Below are 15,598 nucleotides of genomic sequence, written 5' to 3'. Positions count from 1 at the left end.
TTTCCAGCACATGAATCTACTAACATTTAGGGTAATCATGATGAACCCGCTCTGACTGTGGGTCAGACTGCACTCTCACAATCACTTTTACAGTAATTATTCCCGGTAATAACCTGAAGGTATCACAGAGGTATCCTTCCGGATTTCAAAGTAAAAGACGTGAGGAAAAAAAAAAAATTCCATAAGTAGTCCAAGATTCATATACTGCTGAATTTAGCACCTCCTAGACTACTTGCATGCATTATATGAAGTACTTTTACTGTGTGCTTTTTGAGTAATCATGTGTCAAAATCCTTAACAGAGGGCAAGATTAAGTATATTACACCCAACTTTGATGTGGAGAAAAAAAAAATGGATAAGTAGTCCAAGATGCATATACTGCTGAATTTAGCATTTATTTGTATGAATAATATGAAGTACTTTTACTGTGTACTTTTTGAGTAGTCCTGTGTCAAAATCCTGACCAGATCACAAGAATGAGGATATTTTTATATAATATATAAGGATTATTAAATTATAAGTTTCAGATTTGCACAATGTTGGAGGACATACTCCAACCTTTTACTGAACCAAAAGGGAGCAATACCACAGTCTAGTAATACTCTGTTACAAGTACATTTCTACATCAAATGTGGGCAATAATACTTATTATTGTTCTCTGTTAAGAAATTTGACACACGAATACTCAAAAAGTACACAGTAAAAATACTTCATATTATTCATGCAAGTAGCCTATGAAGTACAAAGTTGAGCAGTGTATGAGTCATGGACTCCCTATGGATACCTTTGTGATACCCTCAGATTATTACCAGAGATAATTACTGTAAAAGTATCTCATGTTTCATGGGTCTGATTGTGAGACTGCAGTCTGACCCACAGTCAGAGTGGGTTCATTATGATTACCATAAATGTTAGTAGATTTGCGCACTGGAAGAAAAGGTGCGGCTGATTTGACCAAGCAAACATGAACCACGGCTGGCTTGACCACAGTATATTTAGCAACCACAGATTTTTTTTTTTCCCCCCAATGCTCTATTGAAAGCATAATTGGCGACCACAGATACCAGACTATACACTGCGCAAGCACAAAGCATGGCCACACAGCAGAAATGTACCGTGGGAAATGGTATGATAATAATGGAAAATGTAAATTACATTTATTATTTCATTTGGGCCAAGCAGGTCTCGACCTGCGAGGTCCCTATTGTTTTCTTAATGATGATTTTTTTTTGTTGTCCCAAGTGATCATTTTTCACTGCCTGAACATACCCAAACTCACCAAACTAGGAATATATGTCACACCTGCCGAAAAATTTCATAACCTATTGTTGTCCTCAATTGCCACTATAATCAAGGACAGTGCATTTTGGCTTATAACACACATATACTTTGTCGCACATTCAAAAACCTTATATCCACGCATTCACTCAATTTTGCTGAACGTCATTATATAGGCCACACCCATTTCTGCCAACTGTTTTTTTTTTTCCGCAAATTCGCGAAATGTCGCAAACCTACTTTTTCGAACTCCTCCCAGGCGATTTCACGGATTTCCAAAAAAGTTTGCACACAGCATCTGTGGACTCTCCTTACAAAGTTATTAAAATAATTTTGATATTCAAAAAAAGATTCAAGTTTATTAAATGACAACTTCCTGTACATTTTGCTCAAAACACAAAGTGTTGCATATCTCCACATTGATCTGTCCAAATGACATGAAGCTCAGTTGACTACTTCCCCATGAGCCACTAAGGCTCTGTGAAAAAAAGATAAACTTACTTTTTCTAACTCCTCCTAAGCCATTTGACCGATTTGCCAAAAATTCTGCAAGTAGAATCTGTGGACAAAACTTACCAAATCCTTTCACCTATGTCACACCTGGTGGCGGTCCATTTTGATGCTTCACCATAAAACCATCAACTCATTATAACTTCTACATACAATTTGCCATCTACTCCAAACTGCTCAAACACGTAGAGGGTCTTGCCCTGAATACATCTACGTGGCACAACCTGATGCGCATGGACTGCGAGGTCCCATTCATCACTGCTTGCAGGTTTAATTTATTATATTTTCCGTTTTGGGCTTCCGTTTTCAGTGTTTGGTGCATACAGAAAAATGCAACATTGACTTGTTTTTTTCGTATGCTAGATTAAATCGAATAATTGAATGATCAGCTGACATCTCTTCTTGTATAAGAATTCTGGTGTGATGGAAGTGATAAATGTAAAGTTTGAAAATGATTAAATAAAAGGTCATGACCAGTGAAATATATCTGAATTCACAACTGAAATGTTGGGGGTCAAGTTGCATTTTGGTTAATGTAGACACTGGGGTTTTGACAAGGGAAATCAGATATATCTTGCTTTGCTACAAAAAATGTTATCCTTTTTCTAAACTGGCCAGCTTAAATCTCATAACGTTAAGTGAGATGTAAAATTAGTGGAGGTCTTTTTTTCTAAATTTAAGCTATATAACATGAAAATATAACGGTGCATAAGTAGAACACATCTGTCAGGAACTATCAGCCTTCCGATTCAGCAACCAGGTTTTGCACAGCTCTTACTGAGTCTCTCCTCTTTACTCTAGGATTAGCAACATTACATGATTGGGTCTGAGTCATTCTTTTCTGGTGATCAGGAGAGAAGATGACAGGTTGCATAGCTTGTGCTATTTGCCACAAACTGAGTTTTCACATACTCTCACACTGCGCCTTAGAATCATGCACTCAGTTGCAGCACATCCAGATTTTCCACAAGAATATGAACGTCCCATTATACCAAAGGTCTGTTTAAGAGGAGAAAAACTCCAGGCCACCCTGTGACATTCAAGCAGATGTTGCACTCAATGTGCCAACTCAACTCCTGGCTGGGTGCCTCTCAAACAGTGATGAAAGCTGACCTTTCTCTTCATCTCTTCAAACAACATGGCCTTTAAGATGCTTCTGACTCTGCATAATTCATTGATGGTGCCCTTCACTTGAGTCTCTGAGGCTGTGCATCCAAACTCTGACCCGTCTGACAGCCCAGTAGCAGACACACAGGGCAGGCACGATGGATGGAAATGTCAACATCACGCTCACTATGACAGGTGGGAGAGTTTTGTGATCTCACTTTGCCTTGCCAAGCCTTAAACCTCTACATTTCCATATTCATCCGTCTCTTCTACCGTTAGCTGACAGCTAAATACACACTAACTAACAGACTGTGAATTAAATGAAAAGGCTCAGTTTGGCTTATAGGTATTTTCTAGGAATTGGAATATATTAAAAATGCTGCTCAAAGGTGTATTTGAATAAACATCAGGGAAAAAGGCTTGGATATCAGAGAGAGTTACTGGTATGTTTAAATGTACTACAAGGAACTGGTTATAAATCAGTCACATCATGACAAACAGGTTGAACTCCAAAAGTTAAAGTCATCTGTCATGGCGGATTGCTAAGGATGAATTGAAGAGTCTCACAGCCTGAGGAAAGAAGTCTGCCCTGTAGTCTGGTGGTATGGCAGTGGATACATCTATATTTCCAAACAGCAGTAGAACACCTCACGTACATCATGACATAACATTTTAGGTTTGCTTTGCTATTGTTTACTATCTTTAGCTCAACCATCAAATCTGTTAGCTGTAGGATTGCATCAAATGTAATGGTGTATGAAATGAATATTAAAGTTACTGATACATAATGTGCTGTGTTTTTAAAAAGAAAAGTAGCATTTAAAATAATCATATTTCTTGTGTCCACAGGGGTCGCCAGAATTTAAAAAAATAAAAAAGAAAAGTCCTTGTAGCCTCTTGAGGCTGGGTTCTTAGGAACTTCCAGTATTGCCATGTCTTCTAATTGCACTTAATACTTGAAGCTGCATTTATGGTGCTGCATGTAGCGCTAACTAAAGGGGAATTACTATAAAACCAAACCAATCAAAATAACTGTTTGGATCTGGGACGTTATGGCTTCACTGTGAAAAGGCCCAAGCAGGCACAGAAACATGAAAAAAGGTCAATCAAAATATTAAATGTATTTAAATTAGCATTGCAAATGACCAATCACTTTGTAAAGCATTGATCTATGAATGAGTGAAGGGTCTAATTACATAATGTATACCATTTTAGGATACAGATTATGTAGATTCCTTTATATGTCTTTTCCTCAGCAATGGTGTCTTCCTTGGCCTTCGCCCATGAAGCCCTGTTTGGTTTCGTATTCGGCATATGGTACTTGTTGAAACCATGACCCCAGACTGTTCCAGGTTGGACTTCAGGTCTCTGAATGTGTGACGTGGTGTTTTTTCCACCATTCGCACCAACCTTCGAAGACTTCTCTCATCAGCTTTTTTTCTTCCCTCCACATCCAGGGAGGTTCTTGACAGTTCCACGCTTGGCAAACTTCTTAATAACATTACGCACTGTTGAAACAAGGATACCACGGTCTTTGTAGATGGTCTTATACCCTTTGGAGGTCTTGTGTTTGCTAATTATCGCACTTCTGATGTCCACAGACAGCTCCTTTGTCTTCACCATTCAGTGTGTTTACATGACACTCAAGAAAACCGAATTACTGGGTTAGTCCGACTATGATCAGATCTTTAAGATGCATGTATACACCTTAGTCTGACTAAAATTGGACCAGATCGGATTTCTCTTCTCTCAAATGAAAGCACCCAGATTATTCGATTGATAGTCGCATTACTCCTGCATGTATACGTTCCAGTGGAGCGGATCGGATTTTGCGTTCTGTGCAGGCGCAAGATTTTTTCCCCGGGGCCGTGAGCCGGAAGTAGACGGAAGGCGGCGGCGGCGTCTTTCCTCCGAAATCACCGCAAGAAAGAGCGCCATTGTGCACCTGGTTTGTGTAATTATCATGTACACCGTATACGAAATGTGTAAAGATGTAGCTTCGTCTTGCTCTCCGTACACCATATTTCTTGAATGCCGAGGCAGCTGGTGACATAAAGAGGTCCGCTGGAGGTGTCTCTGTTACCACTAGGGTACAGAAATGGGTACAGCGTCACCTAGCGTATCGGACTATGACATGCTCCGGCCTAATAATCCGATTTTCTCACCAGCATGTATATTGGGATAATTGCAGTTGTGCGATTGAGTTGCATAGTCGAACTATGGCTGTAATCTGACTAAGCTGTGCATGTAAGCGCATTGATTGTAACAAAGGAACAGGGGATAACAGATGGCTTTTTTAAAACAAAGTCATCATTCATTTACCACAAGTGAGTCATAATGTGTTTCCAGACTGATTTATAGCAAAAAGTGGCAATACCAGTGACACAGCAAGCTTTAAGTTTTTCTATTTGTTCCTACCATTGTTTGTTGTTTTGTATCAGACACAGGAGTAATTTCAGCTCTAGACTGATCCGACCAAGATGCACAGAGTGCCACAGGAGCTCATTCCAGCCTGTGGCCATCAAACTGTTCAACCCCTCGCTCTGGGTGTCAGACACTCTGAGCCGATAGGACTCACCCTAACTGTAACCCCCTGGATGCTTTGTTTCTCTGTAACGTGCAATAACCAATATTTCAACTGCATTAGCATTCTTTATTACATTATATAAATTATATAATTCTAGTATAATAATAATAATAATAATAATAATAATAATAATAATAATAATAATAATAATTATTATTATTATTATTATTATTATTATTATTATTATTATTACTATTATTAGGTCAATAGCTTTCTTTACTTGCTGCTTAGCTAAACCCGTTATGCCATCATCAGTTCTTTTTAAGGTGCTTCGAGTTTCTTTTTGTTATTGCACTTACTTGGTTTGTTGAAGTTGATTGTAGTCCGTCCGGTTGGTTATGAGTGGGTTGTGTGAGCATGTGCGTGTGTTGACTCTGAGCTGTGACGTGCACAAATCAAATTAACTAAAAGTATAAATGAACAAAGGTACGGTAATATCCATCGATCGACTGATATTCAAAAAATAGCATTCTATATTGTTTTGGTAATTGTTGAGAATCAAACAAATCGGAGCAGAAAAAAAACACTGTGTGCTCTCCTGGCATTCACTGTTTGTTGCACACCTGCATGTAATTAGTAGCCTGATTATAAAGGCCTTTCATTAATACCACTGGTCAACACCAGATGGTGACATTTCTCATATTTAAATGAGCAACAAAAAATGAACTAAAAATAGCTCCAACAATTATTATTATCATTATCATTATCATTATTATTATTATTATTATTATTATTATTATTATTATTATTATCATGCACATTTCCTAGACTGTGCATGGGAGCAGTAGTAATGCAATCAATTTCCCCTCGGGGATCAATAAAGTATTTCTGATTCTGATTCTGATACCATGCCAGTCTGCATTATTTTAGAAGAGTGGTACCAAGTGCAGCAACTTTGCTGCTGGATCTCAGTCAAATTTTGGCCATATCCCATCAAATGTGTCAAAATATGAGACAGGGCCCATAATACATTGAAATGATAGAGTTCTTATAACCCACGGGTTTGATGTGTGCCTCTGACAAAACACTGTTTGGAGGGTCATGTAGTCCTTCAACCTATCCATCTATCCGATCAAGAATCAGGACAAGCTACCCCCAGACATCACATACATATAAACAAATCATTAGAAAACTTAACCTCCACACTAAGACTGAAAGTTTCAAGTCATAGCCCATAACTCAAGTGCAACATCATAAAGTGCCATAAAGGGAATGGACATTAAAACCATGCAGCAATCAAGGGAGGGGCATTGTTGAGCTGTTCAGCAGCCTGACAGCATCTGGGAAGAAGCTGTCTTTCATCCTGGTGGTTCTTGACCGGCAGCAGTCTATGTGCAGGGTGGGTGGGGTCTCACATGATGCAGGTAGCTCTGTCAGTGCATTGGCTGATGAAGATGGTTGAGAGGGGTGGATAGCTACATCCGGTGGTCTTTTGTATAGACTTTACTACCCCTTGCAGTGCGTTCTTCTCTGCCTCGGTGCAGCTGCAGTACCAGACTGTGATGCAGGAGGTCAGTACACTCTCCACCACATATCTGTAGAAGGAGCTGAGGATGTTTGAGTTCAGCCCCGCTCCCGTCAACTTCCTCAGAAAATACAGGTGCAGAAAATGATGAGCCTTTTTGACAAAGCTCATAGAATTTTCATGCCAGGTTAGGGTGTTGGAGAGGTGTACACCAAGGTACTTAATGCTGGGGACCACCTCCACAGCTGTGCCGTTGATGTGAGGAGGAGGAGGAGTAGTGGCAGGGCTGTTCCTCCAGAAGTTCACTATCATCTCTTTTGTTTTGTTGTTGTTGAGAGTAGGATTGTTCTCCCTGCACCACAGTCCCAGTCTGTCCACCTCCTGCCTCCCTGTATGCTGACTCATCTCCATTGGTGATAAGCCCCATCACAGATGTATCATCTGCAAACTTCACTATGAGGTTACTGTCATAGTGTGCTTTGGAGTCATGAGTGAGCAGGGTGTAGAGCAACCCTCGGGGGAGCCAGTGTTGAGGATGATGGTGGAGGATATGGTGTTGTTAATTCTTACAGACTGGGGTCTATTTGTCAGGAAATCCAAAACCCAGTTGCAGAGTGATGGGGCTTTTCCGAGAGTTGACAGTTTAATCACCAGTGTCAGGTATGATGGTGCTGAAGGCAGAGGTGAAATCTAAGAACAGCAGCCTCACGTAAGAGTTTGTCTTCTCCAGGTGTGTGATGGATGAGTGTATTAGGGCAGCGATGGCGTCAGATGCGGAGCGGTTTGGCCTGTAGGGATACTGGTGGGAATCAATTGTTATATTGATGGACTTTTTGTTCACCACAACCAGCCTCTCAAAACATTTCATCACAATAGGGATGAGAGTGATTGGACGATAGTCATTGAGACAAGACACTGTGGAGGCCTTTGGCACAGGGACAATGGTAGATGTCTTGAGGCATGTTGGAATGGTGGCCTGTGACAGTGAGATGTTAAGGGTCTGCCATGACTGATGAGAGCTGCTGTGCACAGTCCCTGAGGATTCTGCCTGGAACTCCATCAGAGCCTACAGCTTTGTGGGGCTTTATTTTATGCAGCGTCTTCCTTACCTCAGCTGATGTTAAACTGAGAGGGGAGTCGTCAGGTGAGATTTTGAACCTGGCGATGGTGCTGGTGTTTGATACCTCGAAACAAGCATAAAAGATGTTGAGAGCATCAGGTAGTGATAGATCAGAAGGACGTTCTGCACTCTTCCTGTTGTAGTCTGTGATGCTCTTAATGCCCCTCCACATGCTGTGCGGGTCATTAGATGAGAAATGACCCTGTATTTTTTTAGAATACTTTGACTTTGCTCTCTTGACTCCCACCGTAAGGCTCCAACGAGCGGCTCTGAGTGCCTCTGCATCCCCTGCTCTAAATGCAGCATCCCTTACTTTCAGAAGACAGTGCATTTCGGCATTAAGCCATGGCTTTTGATTAAGAGAGATGATGATGGTTTTGGTAATAGTGACATCCTCCACACACTTCGCAATGTAGGCTAGGACTGATTCTTTAAATTCCTTCAAGTTTACTATATTGCCCATGATGGAGATGGGGTCGGAGGCACCAAGGTGGGGGCGGGTGGCAGCTCTGTATGTCCCTCGTCTGTTTGTGTACACTTTGTCATGTGTATTGTCACATCTGGTGGCAACAGTGACATGCTGATGAAACGTAGGGAGAGTGGCTTGCAAGTTCACATGGTTGAAGTCACCTGCAGCCACATACAGAGCCTCTGGATGTTTGTTTTGGAGTGAGCTAATAGCTTCATGTAGCTTGTTCAGGGCAGCATTGGCATTAGCGTCTGGAGGAATGTCTACTGCTGCTATGACAACGGCTGTGAATTTGCGTAGCTGGTAGTGTGGCCGGCATTTGATAATCAAATACTCCACTGCCTCGGAGCAATGCTTTTCGACCAGCAAACAGTTCATGCACCAACTTTTGTTCACATAGATGCAGACTCCTCATTTTGTTTTTGCTGACAGCTGGTTGTGATCCAAGTGGAAGAAAATCCAGTCATCAAGTTTGAAAGCAGAGTCTGGCATGCTGTTACTAAGCCAGGTCTTTGTCAACACAGTTACACAACAGCCCTTTATTTCCTTTTGTCGCAGTCTCAGCCTCAATAAGTCCATCGCATGCACGTTGGATAGGAAGAGTGATAGGATGCCAGGTCTGCTGGCGCTAGCCTTTAGCTTGGCTAGCACCCTGGCTCTCTTGCCCCTCTTCTGTTTCCTCAAACACTGCCTCCACTTCCCCCTGAAGCAGCAAAGTCTGTACGTCCATTCTGATGCACTTAATAGCTGTAATCTGCCGAGCTGCACTTTAAGTTCCGATGTAGCTGGCTGGTTGGTATTTAGCTCCAAAAGCTCAGCCTTGCTGTAGGTTAAAGTTTTTCCTACTGTGACAACATTATCAATAACGTTAACAATATTAGCACTGGGAGCTAGAGAAGCCACTGCACTGCTGCGCACTGCCATGGTAACAGTATATTGAAATTGGGCCTTTGTGTGTAGAACTGAATAAAGTATGCTTTTCGGCATATGGAATTTCTCACACTATTCATTTATTTTTACAGAATGCCTCTGTATAGATGTACAGTTACATTAAAGTTTACCACAGTTTACCATGTACTCTTTTTCAGGTATTGAGGCATTCACCCTAAATGTTTATTCTGTCACGAACCTAGACATAATATGCATACATTCAGTCCTCCAAAAGGTAAGACAGATTTCTGGCCAAAGTGGAAAACTCTGGAAATCCTCTGTGGGGAAGCAGTGTACAGCTGAGGCTCATTATCAGTCTGGCTAGTAGCCATTCCACTGTTGCACCTCTCTCATCCTATCATGGTGTGTCTTTGTGACTGAGGGGGGAACTGAGATCACAGAGTGCTGGAGTTGCTTAAAGATGTGTGCAGGAAGCCCCAGTTTTCCCCTCTGGGATAAAAGACAATCAATAAGACACATTTCCTTCATCTCCCTCGCTTTCTGCTGGGTCTCCATACTCGGTGAGAGGTTCGCTGCCTGCAGGGCCCCATCCACCCTCTATATCCCTTCATCCAAAATCCTTCCATTCTCCAATGTGTACCTTCAGTCTGCAGCCCACACGCAAAACAGCTGTCAACACACTTTGTCTCTATACTTGACTTTTTCCCTGGTCGAAACCTTTCATACGCTCATGTCTCTAGTTCTCTAAATTAATTATTCAGGCCCTTGCAGACAAATAATATAAATTAATTATGTCTACCCTACTACACTCTGCTTCAATTAACACATTTGGGATGAAGTTATAAGGAGTAGGCAGATCAAGGGATGAAAGGATTCATAGGATCTCACTCCAAACTGAAACATTTATGCCACCCGACGATCCAATGCAGAGTACATACATATATGTAATTACTCAATGACCATATGCAATTACTCAATGGCCAGCAGGTTCACCAGGTGAACTAGTACAGGTGAATATCTCCAGAAACGTTCCAGCCATGCAATGCTGACTCAATACTGATTTTTCAACTTTTAAATTACCCTGCAAACCCTTTGTTTCTCAGAATCAGAATCAGAATCAGAAATCCTTTAATGAAAAAATATGGGTGATGAAATGAGTTTGTACAGACTACTGCACATTGCAGAGTACAGAGTGAGGTCTATATGGAGCAGTGCTGGTTGTACAGTCTGACAGCAGCAGGAAGGAAGGGCTTGCGATACTTCTCCTTCACACTTAGGGTATATCAGCCTGTTGTTGAAGGAGCTGCCCAGTGCTGTGAGAGTGACCTGCAGGGGGTGGGACTCCTGCATCAGCAGTGATAACAGCTTGTCCATCATCCTGCTCTCTCCAACCACCTGAACTGGGTCAAGAGGGCATCCCAGGGTGGAGCTGGCCTTCTTGATAATTTATCAAGTCTCCTGCTGTCTGCTGCTGAGATGCTGGTGCTCCAGCAGACTACTCCATAGAAAATGGCTGATGCCACCACAGAGTCATTGAAAGAAGTCAAGAGTGCCCCCTGCCCTCCAAAGGACCTGAGCTTCCTCATCAGATTAAGTCTGCTCTGACCTTTCTTATATGTAGCTGCAGTGTGATCAGTCCAGTCCAGTTTATTGTTCAGGTGAACTCCCAGGTACTTGTAAGATGTCACCATCTCAATGTCTGTTCCCAGGATGTTCATCTGTGTGCAGGGTTGTTTGTGCCTACGGAACTCCACCACCAGCTCTTTGGTCTTCCCGGCGTTGAGCTGGAGGTGGTTCTGCTGGCAACTGGTCCATGAAGTCCTTGATGAGTTCTCTGTAGGCTTTGTTGTCCCCGTCCCTGATGAGGCCAACGATAGCAGAGTTGTCAGAGAACTCGTGTAGATGGAACTGAGTTGATTGATGGTAGAAGTCTGTGATGTACATGGCAAACAGGAAAGGGGCCAGGACTGTTCCCTGAGGAGCCCCTGTACTGCAGATTATTTTGTCTGTCACGAATTCCCGAGTCCTCACATACTGTGGCCGGTTAGTGAGGTAATCCAGGATCCAGGGTGTGAGGTGTTGGTTCACCCCTGCCAGCTCCATAAAAGGACCCACCAGAGGGCGGAGATGGAAGAGGACCAGCCGCTCCAGGGTCTTCATCAGGTGTGAAGTGAGAGCAACTGGTCTGTAGTTGTTGAAGTCTTTTGGGTTAGGGATCTTTGGGCTGGGTGTCAGATGTGGGGGGAGGGTGAATGTCGGGGGGGCAGTGGGGGGATTCTGCAGCATGAAAGCCATGGAAAGGGAGGCAGAGGTGAGAATGGGGCAGCAAACAGGGGGGATGGAAGAGGTGGTGGGGGGCAGCAGAGATGGCTGGGTCAGGGGAGGGGTGGGTGTCTGATCAAACCTACTGAAAAACAGGTTCATGTCATTCACCCATGTCTGATCCCCTGCAGCCTGGGAGTCTGCAGTCCTCTGCCCTGAGATTGTTTTTAGGCTTTTCCAGACTCCACTGATGTTCCTCTGCTGCAGCTGGTTCTCCATCTTCCTCCTGTAGCTGTTCTTCCCCTCCCTGATCTTCCTCCTCAGCTCCCTCTGCACAGCCTTCAGCTCCTCCTTGTTTCCTGACCTACAGGCCCTCTTTTTCTCCTTAGGTAGGGCCTTTATGTTAGGATTAATCCAGGGTTTGCTGTTTGAAAAACACCGTACAGTCCTGGTGGGTACAATGTTATTAACACAGAAGTTTATATAGTCTGTTATGCAGTCTGTTAAGCTGTTGATGTCCTCCCCATGAGAAACACACAGTTCCTCCCACACAGCTGAGTCAAAGCGGTCCCTCAGAGCCTCCTCAGTCCATGCTTTAACTGTGCGTGTTTCCACTGGTTGCCTGTTTACGAGGGGCTTATACACAGGCAGGAGATGCACCAGGTTGTGGACAGATCTTCCCAGGGGATGGAGGGGGGATGAGTTGTATGCCTCCTTGCTGTTGGCATAAAATAAGTCCAGTGTTTTATTTTCTCTGGTGTGGCAGGTGACATACTGTGTGAATGTGGGCAGGGTGGACAGAGGACAGAGAGGCATGATTAAAGTCCCCAGAGATGACGAAGAGGGCCTATGGGTGCTGTGTCTGCAGTGAGCTTGTGACTGAATGAAGAACATCACAAGCTGCATCAGCTTTAGCGGGGGGGGGGGGGGGGGTGTACACAGCAAACACCAGCACCTGTGTGAACTCCCACAGGATGTAGTACAGCCTCATGCTAACAGCTAAAAGTTTGATGTCCTTACTGCAGACCTCTTCTTTAACAGTGATATGCACAGAGTTACACCATCTGTCATTAACAAACACAGCCAGCCCTCCTCTTTTCCTCTTACCCTTCTCTGCCATTCTGTCTGCCCGCCGCAGTTGAAAACCGTCCAGGTTAGTGTCCGTGTCCGGGGTCAGCTCCGTTAGCCACGTCTCAGTGAGCGCCATGATGCTGCACTCGCGGAAGTCCCTCTGACACCAGGTAAGCGTCGTTAGCATCCATCTTACTGGGGAGAAATCTTACATTCCTCATGATGACAGATGGGAGGACGGGTCTGTAGCGTGTCCTCCTGCTACGATGAACAGCTGCGGAACGGCACCCATGTCTCCTCCTCCTCAGCTCGCGGGGGACATCAGGCCGCTCGTGCTGCGGCACCGCAGCGCTACTGAGGGCCAACAGCTGATCCCTACTGTAAACAATAGAGCTGTGTAAAAGCTCCCCGGACACGGCAGAAAACGGTGAAAAAAGAAGTATTAGGACCAGAATGAAAAAAGCGAGTCTGGTCTCCATATTGCCCAAAGAGAGAGCTTCAGAAAGAAGTAAAAAGAACAGTTAGAAAAGTACAAAAAGAACCATAAAAAGAGGAAAAAGCTCAAAAGTGAGCGAGAGCTGTTGCAACAGGCTGCCACTCAAGTGCCGCCATCTTGGCCAGTGCTGCTCAATCAAAAGGTCTCTAACATCACTGGAAGCTGTAAATGATAGGTCCTTTTAGAGTTCTCAACGGGCCTGAAAATTACAACCTGACCCGGCCCGCAGGTTTTTAAGCCCGAACTCGACACAGCCCAACACACCAGCATGAACTGTCTGCCCGAACCCGGGTCACTCTGCAATGTGATAAGAGTTTTTGATTGAATTATGTAGGTTTATCAATAACATGCAAATTTGGATTGGACTTGGAAACTTCTAGGTCAGCCAGGTGTCAGCAGGAAAGGTGAGGAAGTTTAAGGAAGAGTCATGTGTTCATGACAAATAGACCTTTTTAAAATATCAACTTTCAGAGCAGTAACAACATCTAAATGTCTCAATGACAACGTACAAGTTTTTGTTATTTTGTTACCAAAACAGGCTGGAGAAAAATAAAAGTCTTGTTATGTCCTTGAAATAAGATATCATTACTGAATCCCAGGTTTTGTATTTACAGTGGCATCAATACTTTTCTGCTGAAAGAAAATGAGATCCAGCAGCACTGATAGATGGATGGAGGGTAGGAGGTTTTCTACAGTAATTACCATCAGCACACATACACATGTATACAGTGCATACAGGGACACTGCATCCTTAGTGACTCACCAAGAAAATCCTCTCCAACTGATCCTGGATGTCCTTCATCCCGGGAAAGGCAGCCACTCCTTGGATCATCTCGATGAAAATGCAGCCAACTCCCCTTTGAAGACAGAACAACACGTGATAAGGCCTTCTATTCAATACTGGTTCTGTTTATTTATTCAACTTAATAATTGCAAGTGTGTGTGTTGTAAATTGTTGCATATGCTCATTTGTCAAAGCATTGTATTTGCCTGACAGTTTCACATTCTTTCTCAGCGAACACTCCCACTCTAAGCCAAGACACCACCAATTTGGGGGCGGGGGGGCTGTGAATGAATTCCTGTATCAGGTTGATCCATCCATCTCCATGACACAAGTGTGACTTCAGCTTCCACCAGTTCCACTGGAGCGGTCACAACCAGGGTTTCCTCTACATGTAATTGACTGAGGTGCACCGCCACGGCAAAATTAATGCCGCCACGCCTTAAAAAGTGTTCAGTGTTTCCCATACATTGATTAATATTTCTGCCTTTCCAGTGCATACCGACGTTTCAGTCAGTCTCTTTTGTTTTCATTACTTTTAATGACTTCAGTATGCTAATTCAGGGCTGTATTAGTGAAAATAATAATAATATGAAGCTGTTTTCGAACCTGGAGCAGTGTGCTTCATGCTCTCGGAGGCTCCTCCACTCACACACACACAAACGAGGTGACAGATGGTGGGTCTGTGTGCCGTTCCCAAGCAGCCATGAATTAGTTACAACATGACAAAAATGTCGTCTATGACTGACTGTTACAGTGAGTTGAAGAAAACATCAGAAAAATCTAGTTTGTAATTGTATATTCACAAAAAAACCCGATTTCATGTAAAACTGTTGGCATAAATAAATCCAGTGTTAGAGAAAGGAAATATTTTACTGTTGTCTTCCACCACAGTCCTTGACGTTAACTAGCATGTTGGATATTTAGCTTGATAATTACCTATATGATTAAAATGGTCACTTATATCAGAGTCCTGCACGGGTCTTATTTTGCAAACCCGCCCGAACCCGCCATGCTTAAAACTGCATCTGACCGGTTTTCCGACCGTAGCACAAATTACATTCCGTACCGGAGCCGACCTGCTATAAATTCATATCGACGCCTGACGGAAAATTGGACGGACGCAATTTGTAAAAATGAAAGTAAGCCAACGTGGGCAATGGGGGTTCTGGGAGGGCGCAAGCACATGAATGAGCTCATATGAAATATAAATGCTTATCATTTGTGTCACTAATAATGACTGATGATAGGTGACGCCTTGAAAATGGCAATCGTAAAACCCGACCCTTCTCTCCAGGCGACCGACCCAATCCGCATCTGTGCATTATTACATTATTTTTCACCCATGCAGGACTTCGATAACTCCTCTCTTGAAACAAATGATAAAAAATAGTATTTCTTTACAATCCTCCTCCATGAACCGGCACCTTAGGGGTGGAGGGGTTTGAGCACCTGAATGATCCTAGGAGCTATGTTGTCAGGGGCTTAATGCCCCTGCTAGGGTCTCCCAAGGCAAACAGGTCCTAGGTGACAGGTCAGACTAAGATCGGTTCAAAAGCTC

The 15,598-nt window shown here is 43.2% G+C and overlaps 1 protein-coding gene and 1 long non-coding RNA gene across 8 annotated transcripts in view; both read right to left on the bottom strand.

Annotated features, from left to right (window-relative positions):
• Positions 1-15,598, bottom strand: part of cdk14 (cyclin-dependent kinase 14) — a 281,729-nt gene that overhangs the window by 107,959 nt on the left and 158,172 nt on the right. For all 7 annotated transcript variants that reach the window (XM_037072890.1, XM_037072885.1, XM_037072884.1 and 4 more), the window contains one exon: positions 14,020-14,113. In XM_037072890.1, the coding sequence (XP_036928785.1) occupies positions 14,020-14,113 (94 nt within the window). The remainder of the gene's footprint in view (positions 1-14,019; positions 14,114-15,598) is intronic.
• Positions 3,472-6,072, bottom strand: LOC119005349. The gene is made up of 2 exons (XR_005070475.1): positions 5,782-6,072; positions 3,472-4,403 (listed from the first exon to the last, which is right to left on the bottom strand). It is a non-coding gene; the product is annotated as an uncharacterized LOC119005349 (long non-coding RNA).

This window comes from Acanthopagrus latus, chromosome 17 (genome assembly GCF_904848185.1).
Source record: "Acanthopagrus latus isolate v.2019 chromosome 17, fAcaLat1.1, whole genome shotgun sequence".
Classification (NCBI taxonomy): Eukaryota; Metazoa; Chordata; class Actinopteri; order Spariformes; family Sparidae; genus Acanthopagrus; species Acanthopagrus latus.
This window is presented reverse-complemented; position numbering and strand designations above follow the sequence as displayed.